Source organism: Stegodyphus dumicola, chromosome 1, assembly GCF_044657685.1.
Source record: "Stegodyphus dumicola isolate Sdum_Otavi_A_Nest chromosome 1, ASM4465768v1".
NCBI lineage: Eukaryota > Metazoa > Arthropoda > Arachnida > Araneae > Eresidae > Stegodyphus > Stegodyphus dumicola.
In genome coordinates, this window is record NC_140768.1 from 258,204,908 (window position 1) to 258,227,347 (window position 22,440).

Consider the following 22,440-nt stretch of genomic DNA (forward strand, 5'->3'; position numbering starts at 1 on the left):
TAACGACGAAACATTTTACCTGTATCACATTCGTATGCTACTGATAAAACGTTTCGTGCCGTAGCATAATTCTGGTTCGTAATTTAAGTAAACCTCTGGTTTGTAACTTAACTAAAGATTAAAACCTTCAGTGATAAAATAAGAATTCACTTTAGCAACCGGAACAAATTAATTTTTTAATGCGAAATTGTTATATGTACTTTTTTAAAAATGGGAAATTGGTATTTGTACATTATGTTCAGATATATGTACATTAATAACCTAAAGTTTTACTCGATAATGTGTGTTACTCCTAAGGTGTTGCTCGATTCGAAGCGCTTAAGAATCACATTTCTGCTAAGAATTGATGAACTTTAGGAAGCCGCCGAATTAAAATTTTCATTATTAATTGTACTTTTAAAGTAATTGAGTATTTGTTTAATATATTGTTCTGATGTCATTCGCGTACAAAAATTTTAATTAGAAAAATCGAACTCTCCCTTTCAAATACCCAGGATTCAGAGTGGCAAAGAGAAAGCAAAGCGAAAAGTGCCGTTAGTCTTGAAATGCAAGCGAAACAAAAGCCATGATAGAGCTAAAATATAGCAGTTCAGACATGCCAAGTATTATCTTTCCATGCATCTGCATGACCATTTCGGGTTAATGTAATTAAATACGGGTTACAGGAAACCCCTCAATCTCCGAGCTCACATCCCCAATTTGATAGGCACAAGTACATTGATAGGTTATTCCGGCGTTTCAGTGGTTCAAAAGTACAGTAGAAGTCCGATAATCCGGCACGTTCGGGACCGGCTCGGTGCCGGACTACCGAAAATTCCGGTCTATCGGGCGGTAATTATAAGAACAATTAGGTTAATAATTAAATTAAAAATGCAGTATGCAAATACATACAACAAAGTTTATTTTACATTTCATATAATGTATGTACACGTACTGTAAAACATATTTCACTTAGATTTAAAAAAGTCACGAATGTCTTTTTGTTTTCTTGACTTTTGGCGTTTAGTATAAAATTTATTTCTAATGATATGGGAATCAATAATTTCTGAAGCACTGTAGCTAGTACTAGCCTCGGCAAAAGAGATAAACTTATTTAGTGATTCTGCAGCTTCTGCCCAGCTGGTTTTTTCCTTTTCTTCCGTTTCGGCATCTGAGTCATTTTCTTCAAGGTTTTGAGTAGGCTGAGGGTTTACTACAATGTTGATAATGTTCTCATCGGTTAGTTCTTGTTCAACAGGCTCATTCTCGTCGATTAAAAGCCACTCCTCTACCTCATCTTCAGGCAGGTTTTTCAAGGGATTGTCAGTACTTCTAACGACATCCAAAACTTTGGTCAGAGCGTCTTGATGGTTTTCTTCCTCATCAGTCTGTAGAGTTAGGTCAGACGCAGGGTTTGCAGCTGGCCAAAGTTTTCTCCAGCATTTTTGGAGTGTTATATTTTTTACCTGGTTCCAAGACTGTGCAATAGCATAGACGGCATCTTTTACTGTAAACTTTTTTTGAAAATCAGTCACGTCACAGTCGGCATTTAACAGGCCTTGAATAAAAGACCTTCTATAAAAGCATTTAAAATTTTGAATAACCCCTTGGTCCATGGGTTGAATCAAAGATGTTACGTTAGGTGGGAGCAGAGTAGCAACAATATTTCCAGAAACTAACTCATCTACTGGCGGATGGGCTTTGCAATTGTTCAAAAGAAGGATGGCTTTAGTATCTTCTGGTAGACCAAGGCTTTTGAAGGATTCCTTGACCTCAGGCACAAAGTGGTGAAAAAACCAGTCTTTAAAGAGGGCGGCAGTTATCCACGCATTTGATTGAGCATCGTATTGGACAGGCAAGTGTGTAACATTCATAAAAGCCCTGAGTTTTGCAGATTTACCTATCACAAAGGGGTCACTCGGTGGTTTCCAGACGCATTAGCACATAGCAAAACGGTTAATCTGTCTTTGTTTTTTTTTTAAATCCTTGGCTGCTTTTTCTCCTCCCCCAGCTAGTGTAGATGTTGGTAAACATCGCCACAATAGCCCTGTTTCATCAGCATTGTAAATCTGTTCAGGTGTTAAATCATTATCAGCCACGATTTTCTCAAACTCGTCTTTGTATTTTTCTGCAGAGTTTTGGTTAGCTGAAAGGATTTCTCCAGTTACATCAAGTCTTCGAATTCCATGCCGAAACTTAAAGTTTCTGAGCCAACTATCAGAATAATTACATTCACATTCAGCAACTCCTAAATCTTGGCCGAATTTCTTTGCCTTTTCAACAATCATTGGCCCTGTTACCGGCTTTCCTTCAGAACGTACTGCACTAAACCATTTGAACAATACACTATCTAGCTGTTCCAGTTTTGGTTTTTTTAATGTTTGTCTAGAAGCCAATTTTTCAGTTGTTACCGATTGAGAAGCAAACTTCATTAGTTCATCTTTTTGTTTTTTAATGTCATAAATAGTTGATGAGCCAATATTAAACTCATTCATTAAAACATTTCTATTCTCGCCTTTTTCTAGCCGTTTGATGATTTCTAGTTTCTGATTGAGAGTCAGTGTTACGTGTTTTCGTTTCTCTCCTTTTGAACTCGAAGGCTTAGGTTTTGAAAACATGGTCACTGTACAGTTAGAACGAAAATCACTTTTTTTATAAACAGTTTCAAAAGTTACGTTTACTGCGATGTGAAAGGACACAAAACAACAACGCACAAAAAAATGGCGAAGACGCTTCGTGATTGATTAACGGAGCTGTACTGCACCTGAATTTGTTGTGACAGCTGAGACTAGCCGGCCGCTAATTGTTTCCGAACAATACCGAGCGCTTCCGGATGATCTCGAACTACCCCGAAAACTTCCGAATAGGTCTCGAGCGGTTTTATTTGCTTTAAAGACACACTTTTGGAGAAAACCAAAATTTTTACAATTTTCCGGAGCGATGCCGGACTATCGGGCATTCCGGACTGTTGGATGCCGGACTAATAGACTTCTACTGTATTTTACTTTCCTATTATTTAGTTAAACATTCTTCCCTTTCACCCCTATAAATAACATGATATCGCAGCTACTCCTGCTCTCATTTCTGGAATTCCTTGAAGCAATATTATGCTGCAAATTAATAAGAACTGTATTTCTCCATTTCTGACTTGTCTTTATGGATTAAGTTAAGATGTCAAAATTCCTTAATTTTATTGGTACGAGAGAGTGCAATATAGTGTACAATATATTCGTTTTGATTTGATTTAGTTGTATATTATATAGCACACTGTTATTCAGATATACAGTACCTTTCAGAATACTCGTATTAAACGGTAAATGCATTCATGTTAACAGTTTTGAACGTAGATAAATAAGAAGAAATTAAAAAATTGATTGGAAGCAACCAGAAAGGGCGGTTTTCTAAAACCGCCCTTTCTGGTTGCCTGGTTGCTTTCTGTTGTATTTGGGAATAAGTAAAAAAGTTGAAATTAATCTTAATATAAATGATAAAAGAGTAAGAAAAAGTCAATTTATTTCCAGGCTATCCTGTATGATGAAGCGAAGCCTAAGGAAAAAACATGGCTTATCTCATTTTTTTATTGAAATTGTTGCTATTGTTTTCTTTTGCACTTCTCTAACTTTGCAATAATGAATAAATGGAACAATATGCGATTCATGATTGATTTAGAAACTATTTTTTATTTTTACAGTTAATGAGAATTGCAGGCTACACTCTGCTAACATTCATAGCTGCGTACATTTTGTACATTACATTCGAATTACCTCTTGTATACATTGAATCACTATTCCTTCCTTCAAGACGACCAAATCCAGCAGTCGAAAACAACAACATGCAGCAGAATGGAAAGAGCAATGATATATCTATTGTCAGATACAATGGTGACGTGTTACCTCCTAATATAGCGAAGCCAGTTTGGAATGGTAATACTCCTACGCCTCCAACATATATTGAGAATGATTCCAGTGTAGAGCATTCAAAGCTGTGATATATTAGTTTTAAGAACATTTGTTACGCTGAAAGATCTGTTCTATGTTGAAATCTAAGTTCAAATCTATGTTGTCAAAGCTGAATAATAGCTTAACATATAAAAGCTGAAACTTAGCTTGGACAACAAGAACAGACCTCCAACCTCCAGATCTAGAATCAAGATGTATATAATATATATTTTTGATATATATTTTTGTGCCCAATATAGTTTTGGTATTGTCTTTTGGTAAAAAAAATGTGATAACATAAATGCATAATGTTCAGTTGATGGAATAAAAGTACAACTAATTTTGCAAATGTGAATAAAATAAAAATATTTGTTCTATTCTGGTTCTATTTCTCATTTAGTATATATATATATATATATATATATAAAGAATTACATTTCAGTTGTTTTAAAATTAGATTTATTAAGTGTTTTTTTAATTCATTCTTTTAGTGATTTCATTTGCCACCAATTTATTATATTATATTCTCATAAAATCAGTATTTTAGAGCAAATGTTCGTTTGATATACCGAAAATGCATTACGTTATGCATTACAATAAACCATTTATTAAAGATAAGGAATCGGAGAATATACCTCCATATGAGACCTAACCGTATGGTATTTCTGGGTGATCATCATAGAGAGAGTTCATTATATTTTAAACTTTGAAGCGCTGGCAAAATTTTGCGAGATTATAAATAAGTAAAGGTTAGAGGGAACTGACAATTTTCATTTTAAGGAGCATTATATACTTTTGAAGGTATTTATTTACAACATCATAATTTACCTCTAGCGTCTAAAATAATGTTATTTTTATTATAAAAACACATTTTAACAGTGACTCAACAACGTGTCATGATAAAAATCTAGCTATTATTTCGAAACAGACTTTGCTAAGTCTATTTTATAAATACAATTAAAGCTATTATTATTATTATTATTAATCCCTCTGATCTGAATCAGATCATATTCAGAAGTTCTTTTGCCTTCATAACTTCCAACTCGAAATTATCCTTCCAACGCGAAATTAGATCTCTTCAACGGATCTTCACGCACCAAGACAACAAAACCAATTAGATGTTGTAGAGTAGCTTCATGGTTTTTATATTTGGCGCAAGTAGGAAGTGTTTTAGTACCACGGGAATATGTGAGGGTCCTTAAATGTCCTGAAGTCAACCGAGCCAGAGCCGATCACCCTTAAAACCAACATGAGTACCAGGACCTGTACTACGATACCATGATTGTGTCGGTAGCTGCCTCCAAGAATTGTTAATTAAAGTCTTTTTTCTCGAGTACAGTTCAAGGTAGCTTAAAGGTTTAGCATAAATCTGAAGCATGGAAGGTATCCTCCTTTGCTAGTTTATCAACTATATTATTATATTTTAGATTTGCATGAGATGGTACCTATTGTAGGTGGAGGACAGAAGAATGGGTCAAGGTCTTGAATTTTTCAATAACTTTAATTCCTCTCAGGTCTCTAATATTTCTCCAATTACCTGGGTATTGAATTACACTTTGGCTGTTCGTAAAGAGCTCGGATGCCCTGGAGAAATGTTGCTCTAAAACATAGTCCAAAGGCATATCAAAAGCTATCAATTCAGATCCGAAAACGAAACAGAAATAGGTATTTCTACGCTTAAGAGATACAATTAAATAATATTAATGAGTAAGTGGGGTTTTTTAAATATCTTGTCTTTAAATGCGATATTAAATTACAAGAACACAATTTCTAATGAAAGAAAGGTTATTTATACTTTTCCTGAAAAGTATGTATGTATTGTAATTATATAGTCTGCAATAGAATTTTTTCAAAGAAAAGGCATCATTCATTATAGAAAATTATCTTTGAACAACAAACGAGATGAAATTATGCTTTAGCGATAAGTCGGAGGCGAAATGGCAATGCAGGAATCCATTAAGTTATGTTTAGCCTTTTTTTATATAAATTATAATAATGATCTGAAATATGTAGTTATTTACTCTTATGCTTCCATTCAGTTATGTTTAGCCTTTTTTATATAAATTATAATAATAAAAAAAGTATTATATGAAATTAACCGTTTTATCTAAATTAATAATCTTAGATAGTTATTTACTGTTATACTTCCTTTCTTGCGTTAGGTTTGCCGGAATTATTTTTGGCAGCACTGGCATGAGCAATAGTTTGGCAATTTTTTAGGGTCCTCAAAACGGAATAGTACCAAATTAACTAACTATTCATTATTATAAAGTTTTATAATGTGAGTATTATAGTTTTCAATTGTAAAACAAAACTTGGTAATAATTTATCTTCGTTTCAAATATCAGAGTGCGACAACATTTCTTTTTACAGCATAATTAAGTGTTTTGTTTTTTGCTGACAACTATCGAAGTTTATCTTTGAAGTCTCACGCTATTTGTAGTTTTTTCTTGCATGCTTAAAACGCTTATACATTTGTATTTTGCAAAATCCAATCCATGTAGCTCGAAATACGAGTGTAAACTCCAGGAAAACCAGGTTCTCCACAGAGGAATCCAAAAGATACCACGCCTACCAGTACTAGAGTAGAGTCGTATGGGTTTTGTCCAGGAAGATTGCTGAGCTTGTACATCAAAGGACCTCCCGAATCACTCTGTGTAAAAAATGTTTCAAAACATATAATTTATTACGGCATAAAAATCATATTTAATGGCATACAATTATTATAGGATAAGTAAGAATAATGTTATTAATTTCATACTGCAAAAATTTTCCTATTCCAGTATTCTTAAAAAATCCCATTTCCAGTATTCATACTTCTGTTGTATGAATAATAACAACAATGAATAATAACAAAAACATATGGCAACACAACAGATTCAATAAAAACTTAACAAACTTTCTTTACAACATTCTCAAAACAGGGGTTCTCAATCAGAAGGGACTCCTCTCTAGAGGGGAATTTCATAGCTTCAGGGGGGTTAGCCTAGTATTTAGATTTTTATAGATAATTTAGAATTTTTATTGTATTTAGATAATTTAGAAGATAAAATAGAAAATTTATTGGAATTTGTAGAGTATTTTTAAAGTTTATAATCCATTATTTTATGTTAATATCCTTTTCCATAAGCTCGTTTCTATTTCCCTGCCAGAAAGTAAATTTCTATCTCGCGCCATATTCGTATTAAGTAGAATGAAGAGATTATTTAAAGAACGGTTTTGGAGGGTAAAATCAGAGCATGTTCTGCCTACGTGAAGGCTACGTTGCTAACTTTGATTCTCTAGCGATCAGTGTTCTGAGGCGTTGAGTTATTTTTGCCATTAAGCTTGTTTACGCTGACCTCGGTCACAGCCAGCTTGCGCGATAGTTATAGCGTGAAGCCGTTAGGCTATACTTAAATTTCATTAGTTTTAGTTTATTTATTACCTTTGATTTAATGTCAAAGCTGTTGGCTTCAGTAAGCAGGAGTTAGTGCCCTCTGTTAAAATTTGTTAGAATTTTTAAGAGTCCTTTATACCTTTTACCTGTCTCTGTCGTACTTAAAAGATATAGCGATAATTCGCTAATTGTCTTTTAGAGTTCTTGTCTAATTTTATGCTACTTAAGAAAGCCGGACCCTATCAAGGTTTGGCATTTATAAACGTTTTCTATGCTTTTTATTGTTTAATTTATGAAACAAGCTAAAAATAATCTAAATTTAAATACATTTATAGTAAATAATTTAAATAAATTTATATGTGTATTTTTCGACTTTGGGAAAGAAGGGTTGGGAAATGATCTTTTAGCTATGTTGAAAGGGGTACATGGGGCTAAAATGATAGAGAACCACTGTTCCAGAAGAATAAATCGATTACACTAATTATAATACACACGTGCTATTGCAAATCTGGGAATACGGTATCAACTGCATTTCCAGAAAACGCAAATTATTTTATCAATAAGTAATTTGACTCATATGGAATTAAAATAACTAGGCAATTCAGAAGAGAATTTTTTTATTATTATTATTCCAATTTTGGTCCAAATTTTGCTATCCAAATATTATAATTTCAATACAACTTTTAATAAAATTGTATCAATTAAAACTTAAACTGACTGATCATAAATAAAATACAAAAGCAAAACAAAAGTTATTGCAGCATGCCAATGAAATATTATTTAAATAATTGTCTCTACAATGCCGATCTGATGTTACTAAAATATAGGCCAATAATACTAAATAACTTACTTAGAAAGAATCAACTTTAAGATCTTAATATTGTAACGTATTTTGCAGTATTTATATTAAAAAAAAAAAAAAAAAAAGAGAGAGAGAGAGATTATCTTCTTAGTAAAACATAAATTTTATTTTTAGTTTACGGAGATTGAATACAATCTTTTAGTTAAAACTTTTTCATACATCTACTACTGGTAAAACATTTAGAAGAATCAATTTTAATTTAGAAGAATCAATTTTAAAGCATTTTCTGACTTTGCTTAGCAACGGTTACAAGATACAAAATACAGACGATATCAAATGTAACGTTGCCACTCCAGTATCAAGGATATAAATATAATTATTTGTTAAATAATGAAATATTACAATCACAAACCAGATTTTTCTTCCAGAAAATTCTACTCTTTAGAAAGTGACTGGATAGGGAAGAGACTCACGTCAGTACAAGCCTCGTTTACTCTGATTATTCTAAAAGTTTATTTTAGACTTTTATTTTAATCTGTATAGAGGCGTGGATTTAATGTTGAAGCATTTGCTTTAATGTTGAAGAATTGGTGACATAGTACTGGGAAGGTGCAGGAGGAAGAAGAATCAAAATCTGTGAAACCTGAGATGCAATGAATTGTAGAAAGAAGTGTATAACTGAGTGGGGATGTGATCCCCAAGTAAAAGTGGAATGTATTTACAGTAAAAGAATGGCGTCAGCCGGGTATATATAGTTTTCTATGAGAAAGCGTGTGTTCTTTTGAATAGTCTAAGTCTTCAAGAGACAGAGCTTAGGAGTCCTTAGATGCGCCTGTTTGCCTTCTGGCTACTTCGTTCTTGAATTTACTACGCTCGGCCGTATTGCACGTGCCTGTTGATAATCGCCGGCTAGGTTAGTTTAAGGGCCAACTACGTTAGGAATTTGTGTCGAGCTTCGGCTAAGTCTATTTAGTTTAGGATTAGATTAGTTTCCTATTTTCTTACCCTGATTTAAAAGCCCAAGTGGAGGCTTTTCTGAAAGCCTGAGAAGGGGGCCATCTGTTATTATTTCTTTGAGTGAATAAAAGGTATTTTAACCCTTATCGAGACTCTGTAGTAACTGAACTCACTGATAATTCACTACTTAGTTCACTAAGTGTCTTGCCGTCATAGACAAAGTATTGAGAAAAACTACAAATTGCTTTGAAAAAAAGGAAAAATAGAGTATATAAAAGCACATAAATATGCCTAGTAATCCAATATTTGCAATTTAGCAATTCGCCTCGTAAGTTAATTTCAAATGAATCCCACTAAATAATATAACAAATAAGCAAGTGTTTTTTGTCGTGTGATGGTTTTTAGTGCCAGGTATTATTAATTAATTACACATTCTTAACTACTAGAGTTATAACTGTTGGAAATGTGCTGAAAACTGCAGCACCCAATTCTCAAAGAAGAAAGAAAATAAATCTAAGATTCTTTAGATTGTAGAATTTCTCAAGATACTTCGTTCTAAAGAATAGTAGTATTTAGGAAACAAGCAAGCGCTCTCATTGAACATTAGTAAGACAAATCCGTGATCTAATTCTCAAAGAAGAAAGAAAATAAATCTAAGATTCTTTAGATTGTAGAGTTTCTCATACTTTTTTCTAAAGAATAGTAGTATTTAGGGAAACAAGAAAGCGATCTCATTGATTATTGGTAAGAAAAGTCTGTGAAAAAATTATCTCTTCTTCTCCCCAACCTTGCCAGATGGGAGAACCATTTTATTTTTTTATATAATTTTCTTCATTGTGCTTTGTTTAAATTTTAATGTGTCAAAAATTCATTTAATTCACAAGTGATAAACTAAAACCCCTCTTTACTGAAGATAAAATTAAGTACTATTAGAAAACTATGGACTGGACGTATCGGCCAGGAGCACAATTTTGAAAAAAAGGAAAAATAGAGTATATAAAAGCACATAAATATGCCTAGTAATCCAATATTTGCAATTTAGCAATTCGCCTCGTAAGTTAATTTCAAATGAATCCCACTAAATAATATAACAAATAAGCAAGTGTTTTTTGTCGTGTAATTTCTTGCAATTGACACTATGTGGGAAAATCCAGATTAGAATACTTTGTCCGTAGAAAGCTTAGGATGTGATGGAAAAGTTAAGAAAGGCCGATCATAAATATTTGAAAGAAGTATCATTATAGTAATGGTCTCCTTTTCACAGAGAATCTATCATCTAGAATCTAGCCAAACTCTTCAGGCAAAAGCCAACAAATTTCCAAACTCTTTGAAGAAAATGCACTTTTATGCTGAAATTGCTGGCTGAATATAATTAAGAATCGGAACAGTATTTCTTCAAGAAAATTTGCTGGATTATCAGGAAATGTTTAAAATCTAATGTCAAGAAGTGGGGATGAGAGAAGTGTTTGGAAAGACTGTCTCGTCATTACAGTTCAAAAGACACTTTCAGTGCTAATGTCGTTGGGCTGTTTTTCAGAATGACACATTCCAATTTAACAGTTAAGTATGGATGAGCGGAAGATTATCAGAAATGTTAATTATAATTTTTGCTTTTTCAGCATGAAATAAACTTGTCATAAAAGTTTGGTGATTGATAAATCTTATTCGTAAATATGCTTAAAAATATGAAAATTCTTCCTCTTTCTTATAAAGCCAATGGTAAAGGATGGATGAAGTCAACACTGCTTGAAAAGAGACAAGAAATTTGGGTAAGAACGTTCCACCAAAAAGAGAAGAATTTTACAACAGTACTGTGCACACAGATATAGAAATAATTAGTGTATTATTTTCCTGCATTTAGGAATAGAAAAACGGAATTACGGACAATGGGGAAAATGAGGAGCTTCTAGTATTATTAAAGAAAGCAGCTCCATGGCTTTTAGATGTCTACGACAAATGTATAGATTATAATCTTTTCTTTCTTGATACGATAGTAATGGTAGAAAAGTTTGGGCGACTTGTGATAAAATCCAACATAGAAAAGTGTGAAGGCAAGCTCACACATTTCCATTCCAAATTTCATTTCGACTGGGGCAGTTCTTTCTATTCTGGGTTATTGCGATAGCAATGTAGAACAATAATTAAAATATCTATAAGTGATTCACTAACATTTTGATAGCGTAACTCCGAAATTTTACAACACAACACTTGGTGCGGGGACCAGCAAGAAAAGGATATTTAGATTTAATTTTGGCCTGCCTCAATAACATAAATTTGGATAAAAGATAAATGTTGACTTACCCACGTATAGTAACAAAAAAGAAGGCGTGAAACCTGTGATACCTGTGTGCACAGTAGTATCTTCACCTGTGAAACACCTATTTATTCATAACATTAATGTTGTTATAATATAAATTTATATACGTATTTGGTAACAAGGAACCTAGATTTCACCAGTAACGTACTTACATTCGCAAGTTCGTCGTAGAAGAACAGGACATCGAAGGAAGTGAAATCTTGAAATAAAGGCAAAATCACTAATTAAATTACAACGCCATGCTTGAAGAATACCCAGGTATTTTTTAGCAAAATGCGCTACTTGGTCGATCTAGTGATTCGATGCAAAACTGGCTCAAAGAATTTTCCATTACCTTCAATTCTGAATTTACGAATTTTTCTTCATCCGAGCAGTGTAAGCTACGAGGAAAATATCTTAAAAAACTAATATTAAGCATTTTCACAGGTATGCAAATAAGTAATTATATGAAGAAGCACGAATATTTGCTGAAGAAAATGGTGACGCCGAATTGGAGTGGAAAAAGTTACCAAACATGTCTTTCAGCCTTCATGCGTGAAAGAGTAGCACTAAAGGCAGAAGAGAAGAAAGGAATACGAATACGATAGAGCACATTATTGCTGGTCTATTGCGCGAGGCTGTATTTTACCAGCTCACATGAAGTATGGGCCCTTCGGCGCTTGACATTGAAATTCTTGAAAGTTTATTCTTTAGAAACGGTAGCTTAGAGAGGTAAAGAAAAGGGGGAACTTCAAAACCGGTTTATTTATAATCTTTTTAGCCAATGTCTGTTGTTAGAGTCGGAATGGAATTTGAAGTGAAAATGTGAGATTGGTCTAATTTGCATTATGCCAGCAAAGTGTGTTGAAGAGCCAGATGAAATGTAGAAATTTACTTAATGCAAAGTAATTTGGAGGAGAAAATCAGCACTTGGGCGTTTTCAGAATGTGATATGAGCTTTGGCAAAGATATGATGTAAGCGCTGCAATATCCGAAGATCCAAATGACAAAGATATTACGACAAAAACTTTGTTAAAAAAATAAAACTTGAAGATTCATGTAATACTGATTGGTAAGTTGAAGAAATACAGCACATGGAAAGTGAACTTCATCTGGGTTCCAAAGCAGCGATGAGTATCATGATACATTTCTATCCACAAATCATTGTACCGAGATCAGTAGAATCTTTACGTTTGAAATTTATTTAAAAATGTTATGTACTCTGCATTATGTCAGAAGATTTTATATATTTTTCCTACTCAGATCTTTTAAAAAAAATAAATTACTAATATTTTGTTATTTATCTTTAACTGCATAAAACGTCCTTTCATGATTATACATATATATTTTGGAATAAACATACATTTCGATGCAAATGGTAAGTGATTAGACATTTATAAGGGATTTTTCATGTACACTTATTATCACGACGTGAACCTGAAAAGAAAGAATTAGTTTTTAATAAAAGCCGATGATTATAATTAATCCGTGTCATAATTTTTCTAATATCAGAATTATCATTTATATAACATGCTAGGTATGCCAATGCTAATAAGCTTTTTGCGATTCAATTTCAGTATTCATGACTGCATTGCGAGGTCGTCCATTTTTCTTACCCATGTATGCTACAGCGAATCAAAAGTTTCTTCCTTTGAATGATCTTCACATTTGCGCTTAAGAATACTTAAGAACTTGAAAATACCTAGAGACTATATAGGATGAATTTTAGACCGACTGATAATCTAAAGCTTTTCAAGCTGTTGAAGTAGCGCGTCTATCCTGTTTGGTTAAGTTACTCGCAGAAATTTTCTGTAATGATTTTATTCACAATCTGAGTTTTCTACTTATTTTCCCATCTTTTTAAACTAAACTGCGTAGATTAAGAGTTAGCAAATTACGAGCAGATGACCGTGCAAGTTCAAGAGAAGAGTTTGGCTTGCTCACAAGTGAAATAAAAATTTGTTAAGCAGATCGTACAGCCTCTTCATTGCTTAAAACCGCATTGTTACGCTTTCTAATTTTCCTGATCATATTCATGAATTTTACAGTGGTAAATCTTTGGGAACCTAACATGTGAGAGTACGGTTTTAAGCTGAGCTCCAACGCAGAGTTGATGAATGGGGTTCTTTTTCTCCTCTTCCCCTACCACAAGCCTACTGAAAGCCTCGTATACTGCAAGTATTTTACGTTTACAAACAAACACCCACGAATTCTCCAGGATTTAAGCAAAGATATCGACAGTCACGACACTGATTGAGGTGGCACTTAAATTACAAGAATTTCGTATGCTTTAGTATTTATCGGTTTATTGACATTGTCATGACGTAATTACTATCTTTGAGTAAGAAAAAAAGTTTTTTGATACTATTGCTGACATGAAAATTTTCTATGGTACCAAAAAATGCATTTAGCTGTAGTTATAACACAAGGAGCAGAAGAATAAAATAAAGATAACATTTTCAGAGTTGTAATACTGAATTTTAGATTTTTAAAGCAAAAACTGGAATGAAAATATATTACTAACAGATGATGATTTTAGAATGTAAAGCCTATTGTATACCGTTTTTGCTAAACAATAGTAGGCCCAATATTTTTTTCTTTTACTTACGTTTTATATATTTTATGAATGAAACTCAATTGCAGTTGCAAACAATTTAATCACCTCTGCTGCTTAAGAATAAATCTTTGGAAAATCTCAACATCCTTTAACTTCATTCTACAAGTATTATTACGTATTACATGCTAATAACATCAAATAGCTCAAAGTCTCCATCATAGGAAATATTTCATAAAATTTTTCCATAATTAATATTATCAATTAGACTTTAATAATTAGAACATAAAGGAGCCGAATAACATGTCATTTGACAGTTATTTAACTGCTTTGTATTATTAAATCTAAAACTAAAAATATTGTTCCAATATCAATACTGATGTGTCAATGTACATTACGATGCAGAAACTCCAGGCAAATAAATTTAATAATTTGTCTAGTAATAGAAGTCTTATAAAAATCTTATAAATACTCGCACATTAAAACTATATGTATAAAGGCTAAAACAACATATCTACATGCTTCTTTTGCAAATTGACTAGAGTAGCTTTGGACCAAGTTATAAATAAATATGTATTTATCCTAGCCGAAAACGAATAAAAGTACTCAATGTTAATGAAAGAAGTTATATTTCGCGTATCTCTAGTGAAATCATTCGCTATCAAAGATTTATCAAAGGGTTTTATTATTATGGTAAAGCTTGCGAAGGCTATCTGCTTAAAGAACTGCATGCCTTCATGACAGACGTTTTACAGAAAATGCCTCGTATTCACAATAAAACTGGGGAAATTAAGGTCGAAAAATAAATTAAAGCAAGTAAATTGAAATAAACTTGTCCATTACTCATTTTTATTTTAGTGGCTCAAAATGTTTCGTTTTACTTTATCAATTATATATAGAGATTAAGGTTCCTAAAAACGAGTGCAGAAAAATCTAGTGTAAAATCTGAAACAAAGGAGAAAAATATTAGATACTGTTTAAAGAATGACAAACATACCTGACACGCATCTTTACCACCTTCAGGTAATCCTGCGCAAATGAAATCGTCACTCAATCCATTTGGCAGAGACCTTCTGCCTGTTCGACTGTAAATTGTTTTACACTCTTGCATGGAAGTAATTGGTATATCTTCGACTATATGCAGTACTGTAGTACCCTTTCCTCCTTATAAATGCAAAACAGTTTAAGTCTTAATAAAATGCATTAAAAATTCAGACAAAATTTAAAAACTAGTTACATACTGCACAAAATTAAAATTTGAATCAAAATTAGATAATAAGATATCATAGCACTTCAGGCATTTCATAAGGTACTAAAAGCAAAAAGAGTTATCTTTGAATAAATTTTCTAGCAACAAATACTTAACGAATAACATTAATTCCACATTCCTGAATAAATAAACTGTATTAAACTCAAATATAACTAACCTTCTGGAATTACTCTTCTGCTTTAGGTGTTTTTCACCTATACAAATATAATTATGAAAACAAAGACTAAGCTAAAATAACTCTAAGGTATTTCTTCTGAGATATGCGATTCTATAACTAAATTAAAACTTAAAACATCTTATACGTTTGCAGACTAAACACAAAATTCTAGAGCAAGTTGAATCAAGTTTAACCTCTCCATTGATGCGTCAAAGAGACTGCTAACTAAATTTACAAATATTACACTGATTCTTGTTGTTTGACTTCTAAAAAAATTAAGATTACCTCAAAAACCTGTTATTAACAATAAAAATGTTTAACTAACTAACTCCTAGGTTTGCAGTCAAACTGCTTCGTTAACCTCTTAATTTACTGTTACTAACTATGATGCTGAAAAATAATTGTTCAGCAATTAACATTCTTCCTTGAAGAGCTTAAATTCTTTAAGCATTTTTATAGTAATCTAAAATTTGTACTAAACTTAAACTTGAACAAAAATTACTTTATTTAAATTTTGAAACAAAAAAGAAATTACAAATCATGAAGTTTATTCAATTATTAAATTTGTATAGAAAAGATCTGATATACATTTTTCAGTTGGTTCATTTTTAAAGTTTTTAATTCTCAAGAACCTGTCAATTTTTCTTTCCATTATTCTTAAGAAAGTTAGTTCAGACTATTGGGAGACTATTAGCTTTGTAAGATTTCAGTTTAAATAACCTATTCCTTATTTAAAATGTCTTCCTTCTTTCATTTCTCGTTTTAACTCAATTCTGTCCAAAAGCTACAAATCTCATATTTAAGAAGATTCAGTGTGATTCTTTATAGATTAAGTTCGGTTATTTAAACAAGGGCAAAGTACACGTAGGCAATCTGCTTAAGGAAAAGGATGCCTTCATAAAGAAAGTTTTAAAAGAAACTGGTTAGTATTCATGTTACGCATTGAAAAAACTACTGGAGCTATCACGCAACTATGACGTTCGCTGGGATTTGAGTCCAGCGGAACTACCACTGCTGGACAATCTTGCCACTCGGCTGTTGGCTGTCCGCTTAATTAAAGGAATCAGAGTTCTTGAGAGCCAATTAATTTCTTTAAATTCTCAATGCTACAAAGCTTGAGCTTGGGAGAGTGCTGGTTAAAATACCACTCTTATAACTCCTACGCCTTGCTTTCGTACTTTCTGTTACATATAAATTTATTGCGATCTTGAATTTTAAGTCCACCACTGCAGTAGATGTTCCAAGTATAAATTTAATTTCTATTTATATACACCATGCCGACGACTGCCCTTACCCGGCCTTTATTTCGGTAGCCGTTAGTCGCAAACATATATACTCTTTAATACAAAAACGTTTTCAATGATGCAAAGATTCACATTTTCATATTTTTAAATTTAGAGAACTCACATTTGTATAAAATGTGAAATATTTACACGTTCTTCCGGTATTTTGTTCTCGCTAAAAAAAAATAAAACATAAAAAGTTTGACTCCCGCTCGACGAAATCTGTCCGAGTTACTTAATTTCAAAATTTGGGATATCTGACGTTGTTTTTAATTTGCACTAAGAGGTCGGTTAATGAATAAATTCGGAGATATCGGGATTTATCTTTTTTTTTTCTTTTAAATGCCATTAAGTGATATTCTTTTGTGATATACTAGTGACTTTTTTTTATAATTTGTTACATTTGGTATGAAGAAAGAATTTTTTCTTAAGTAATTTATAGTTATTCAAAGCCTAAAAATATGTTACTAATATTCTCATAAAGTTTTCTCACGTGAAAATCTTATTCTCATAGTCATAACAATGTTCATTAATGTTCAAAAGTTTTTCCTTTTTAATTAATGTAAAGATTATTAAGAGTTAATTAAAATCCAATACGGAATCCCGTCAATGTTTTCTAGAACGCGAATTATGTAAGATTCTATGAATAAAATCTCTGTTAATTATATTCGTTGATACTTTTCACAATAATTTGCACAGAAATGCTCGTTTTTTAATATCTAAATATCAGAAACCTTATTTTTATTTACATGCAAATATGTTTCGCTCCGCATTTTGAGTACGGCCCCTAAATACGACTTACGACTTTAATACCAAATATCTCAATCAATTTTTGTCGTACGGGAGCTAAACATATTGTCTTTTATTTTTTTTTATAACGAGTACAAAAATTTTGGAACTATTAATATAGGAACAAACAAGAAAAACTTACAAAAAGTTATATTTTCTTATTTTATACAACATTAAATGTCTTTTTATTTAAAATTACATAAACATGAATCTATCAATCATGTAAAACACTTTTGTAATTGGAAGTATATGTGTACAGTAGACGGTTGTGAATAAGGATTTTACTGCACACGGTATATACAGAGTGGTCATAAAAGACTTCTTCGATATATGAACCCCTAGTGGCCTATCTGCTCAACCAATCAAAATAAAATTTCAGATATTGTTATTTGAATGCATGTGCTCGAGATTATGATGATTTAAAACAGTAGAGCTGTCACTATTATGGTTATAGTGAAAACATTTCGAAATTTTCGAATAACAACACCCACTTTTTTCTGTACAAATTTATTAGCTCATTGAAAAACCATAAATGGCGTCGCACGATACACGAAGGAAGAAAATTGCCGGCGTAAAACATTTGCGAAGAAGAGCATTATAAATGACTAACGACAGCACCATGGAGGTAGGAAAGGGAGGAGGGGCCAACCCGAGCTAAAGTGAAGCACTGCTTTGAGGCTTGGGTCACCAGATGGGGTGTTCTTTGTTTACATTCAGAAGCTCGCTTGACAAGATTCTGATAGTATTTCGACACACGACAGTTCCATAGAAATCGAAAAAAGGGACACTTTCCCATGAAAGAAACATTCATAGTGGGATGGATAATAGCAATTGGTATAGTTTAGTGAAATTTACGCAAAAATCACATCTTGGTTATTTTTCGATAACTAACAACAGCGATTTTGATTATGAATTTGTTTTATAAAATTATAAGCTGTTGCACTACAAAAATATAGATTTTAAGAAAAATGTTATGCTTAAAGAATGAAAAATACCTTACGGTACATTTAAAATTGTATACGTCTTTCGATACCCTTGATAGAGTATTCGCTACTTTTATTTTATTTTCCAAACTTCAAAATGTTTTAAATAAAACAAATTTTTTTCACATCCATATATTATTGTAACATGTACCTTTCAAAATTTTTTAGAGGAAAGGCTTTACTGCTGCTCATTTTAAACCCATCGTTTTAATTTTATATATCTGAAAAATAATCACTTTGGGCTTACACGTTTTATAAATTTAAAATTATGTACGTTAAAATATTTGTAATTAGGCACATGGGTCAGATTAAATAGAGTAACGCATGCAAGGGCTATCTGCCTAAAGAGAGAGATGCCATCGTGGAAGAATTTTGAAGAAAAACTGACCTTTGAGTGGGTATTAAAAATAATACTTATAATTTTCATTCAAATTATATTCATATATATTTTTTATGTAAAACTTTCGGGTGTATGCTAAATTAGTGTAAATTACTTTACACGAAAAATATAGTGAATGCACAGAAATTAAAGATTTGCACATGCCGGAAATGAAAAATAGGAAATATGTATGGGTATTTATGCATGTGCTTGCAAAAAGCATGTATCTGCCTTTGACAAAATACTTAAATATTCATTAAATTATTTATAAATGCATTTGAAATGAAGAATTTATTCACTTATAAACAACTGTGAAAGTACTGTGAAGAAATCTAATTATTAAATGTATCTAATTTATAATGATTATAAACGTTATCTAAATATATAATAACCTTAATATTGAATTGTAAACATAAATTGAAATCCTGTTGACAAATACGTTATAAAACTATTTAAGCAAGAATTGTTCGTATTGGAAAGCAATCTGTTAAAAGGTATTGTAAAGCAAATGCTATGAGATGCGCACTTAAGAACATAATAAAGAGTTTTGGAACATGTATTGTTGAAATGAAGAATAAAAAAAAATCTGATAAGTATAATTAAAAGAATTATTCCCTTTACATTTTATAATAACTCAGTTACAAGTTTTAAATAATACTTAAAAAAAAAAAAAAAAAAAAAAAAAAAAACTTATTCCCTTTCAGAAATGTTCAGAGAAAGTCAAATCCATTTAATACCTATTTAATTATTAGGAACTAATTCCTAATAATTCTCTAATTTAAAATGAACCGAATAGAGCATTAATTATAAATTGACTTACATTTTTCGATTTAAAAGAAGCCAAAAAATCATGTCATATTTAAGAAAGTATTTTAGGAAGAAGCTCTATAAATAGAAAAGAAATAGTGCATAATTTTAATATTAATAATACAATAAACTTTGATCTTAATTTTTGTACCTTAACCGAATAAAATCGAATTACCTTAATTTTTTTTTCTAATGTAATTAACGAAAACTTGTGAAAATATTTCATTCAAATTAAACCATTCTGAGAAAACTGTCCTGTGAAAAGTATAGCATTTAATTCCGTTCAGAATGAAATGTTGTTTAAAAATATGTTGTTTTCACATACTTAGGACTCTGAAGTGTTGTAGAAAAAGAAAATATATATATTTCTATGTATATTTACGACGTAATTACAAAATATTTATATCCGAACGCGTCAAATCCCATAGAACTCAATGGTAAATGACCCAATGTTTTGGTCACAACGTAGGGATCGCCGGTGCTTTAGAGCAGGGTACGGGAGAAACCTGTTTAGGGCGACTCCATCTTACTTCCTACCTCCATGGACAGCACAAGAGAGAAGAGGGGGGGGGGACTTTCACTGGAATTACAAGTTTTCAACGAGCCCACCTTCGCAGTCCGCAAACGATAACACATTGCATATGGGAGCTTGTTGACAATAATGACGAATGTAATCTGTTTAATTGTGTGTTTTATAGCATCTTTCAATTCTGATAAATCTTGTGGGTCTGATATGAATACCTGAGATCTCAGATAACAACAGAACCAGAAATCCATCGGAATGAAGTCGGGGGATGACGTTGCCCACGAAACTGCGAAGTTATGGGCGATGACACTATCTCGAAATTTCTGATGCGAACATATGTGGCGACGTTTGGAGGAGCAATATCTTGTATGCATTCATTGTCATTAACGATATTTCGCTGCTGCAATTCTGGAATTACGTAATTCTGCATCATTGCTGTGCGCCGAGCACTTGTGATGGAGCACATTTTTATACAAGTGACCTCTTAAAAGAAGTACGGACCGAGAATAAATGGGCTTGCGATACCGCACCACACAATCGCGGTGACACATCGTGGGGATTTTCGTCAGCCCCAGTGAACGGAGTTCTTTGGAGTTTACGTTCCCTGATAAGAAGAAATGCTCTTATCCGTCCATAATTTCCACAACAGCCACCTGCTTTTTTTTCGTCATATCTGATGAGAAATAATGATAATTTCATCTTTGCAAATGTTTTATGCCGGCAATTTTCGTCATAATCGTTCTAATGCTGTTTGTGGTTTTTCGAAGTACTGATAAAATTGCGCGGGAAAAAGTGGGTGTTGCCATTCCAAAATTTCGAATTATTTATAACTACTCTGTATATCGAACTACGCTATATATCGAGAACAAATAAAAATTTATATTTGGCATTTAATTTAGCGTTTGTATTCCGGTAAGTTAACTGCACGGGTTGCCAACTAGAATGATAAATTACGGTATACCTGTTTTAGTATACGAATCACTACGAATAAAACGAGGACGGAACTTAAGGTTCTGCATCTTGCAATTTCATGTTCAGTTCCTACTTCATTTCTGGAAGTTTTCTACAGACTACTGGAAAACTTACCGAATTCAGTGCTCCCCCATCCCAAGATTGTTGTATTGTGCCCAGATAAGTCCATTGTTGCCATTTCAGGAGGTGGGAGACAGATGTGAGCAATTTGCGGGGTTAAAATCTCTTTACTCAGCTTTAATATCGCAATATCGTAGTAATGCGTCTGCGGCTGATAGCTTTCATGCACTATAATTTCCTGAACACTGAATGGATATCCTTTACTTAGGTAAATATTTCCCACATAAACTGTGTACTTGTTGGGATCTGGGTACGGTTCTCTGAAAATTTAGAAGATATTTCATTCAAACAATCAAAACATAAATAAAAGCAGTTATAAAAAAGCAAAATAATTAAGTTATGAATAGCTTAATTTTCTCATAATGGTAAGCAGAAAACTGTATAAAATATCATATGAAAAAATTTTATCATTTGATAAAATTTCATTATCATTTGAAAACAATTTTATCATTTCATAACATTTTTCGAAGTACATTATAAGGTATTTTCTCCCTCCTTTCCGCATGCCTTCGTGGCATAATTGGAAGTATACTCGACGCTTATTCGAGAGGACAAGGGTTCGAGTCCCGGCGAAGGCACTGCACGTTTTTCATGTCTCCTGCTTTAAGATAACTTAATGATTCTACAAATGAAGTCCAAAATAAAAGGTGGAGGACAATAATTCGTCACCACTAGGATATGGCGATTAGGTACTCTGAACCTCAGTCACCCTTTAAAAAAGGGGGTATGTAAGGTATTTTCTCCTTCCTTTCCGTATGACTTCGTAGTGTAATTAGAAGCATACTCGACGCTTATTCGAAGAGGTTGAGGGTTGGAGTTCCAGCGAGGTCATTGCACAATTTTCACATCTCCTGCTTCAAAATAACCTAATGACTACACTACGACATAGTGAAGAGTATACTTAGAACCGATTACACCGTTTATTAGAAATGAAATAGCCTACAATGGCGGTTCCTAAGCTTTAATGAATTTGAGGATCCCTGTCATAAGCATGGGTACTTTGTCGAACTTCACACATTTACCACCGTGAAATCAAATAACAATATTAAAATTTAAGTTTAAAAAATGTCTTGCGTACTTCTGACCATTAAATCTTCGATCCTTAGGAGTCAGAAATGAAAAGTTAAGGATTACTGATCTACAATGTTATTGAAATGAAAAATATTTAACGCCAAGGAAACTTCTGAAAATTTTATTTTAGCCCAAAAGAGACATTAGTTCCAAATGGGGTATTAGTCTTGCAACAGCA

The 22,440-nt window shown here is 32.4% G+C and overlaps 2 protein-coding genes across 2 annotated transcripts in view; one reads left to right on the plus strand and one right to left on the minus strand.

Annotated features, from left to right (window-relative positions):
* Window positions 1–4,294, plus strand: part of LOC118192311 (O-acyltransferase like protein-like) — a 68,763-nt gene extending 64,469 nt beyond the window's left edge. Inside the window, exon 15 of the mRNA XM_035363250.2 lies at window positions 3,671–4,294. Coding sequence (XP_035219141.1) covers window positions 3,671–3,967 — 297 coding nt within the window. The 3' untranslated portion in view covers window positions 3,968–4,294. The remainder of the gene's footprint in view (window positions 1–3,670) is intronic.
* LOC118191128 (clotting factor G beta subunit-like) overlaps window positions 3,633–22,440 on the minus strand; it is a 57,804-nt gene continuing 38,996 nt past the window's right edge. Inside the window, exons 7-9 of the mRNA XM_085827368.1 lie at window positions 21,186–21,451; window positions 14,903–15,069; window positions 3,633–6,570 (exon numbers count right to left, since the gene is read on the minus strand). Coding sequence (XP_085683494.1) covers window positions 6,385–6,570; window positions 14,903–15,069; window positions 21,186–21,451 — 619 coding nt within the window. The 3' untranslated portion in view covers window positions 3,633–6,384. The remainder of the gene's footprint in view (window positions 6,571–14,902; window positions 15,070–21,185; window positions 21,452–22,440) is intronic.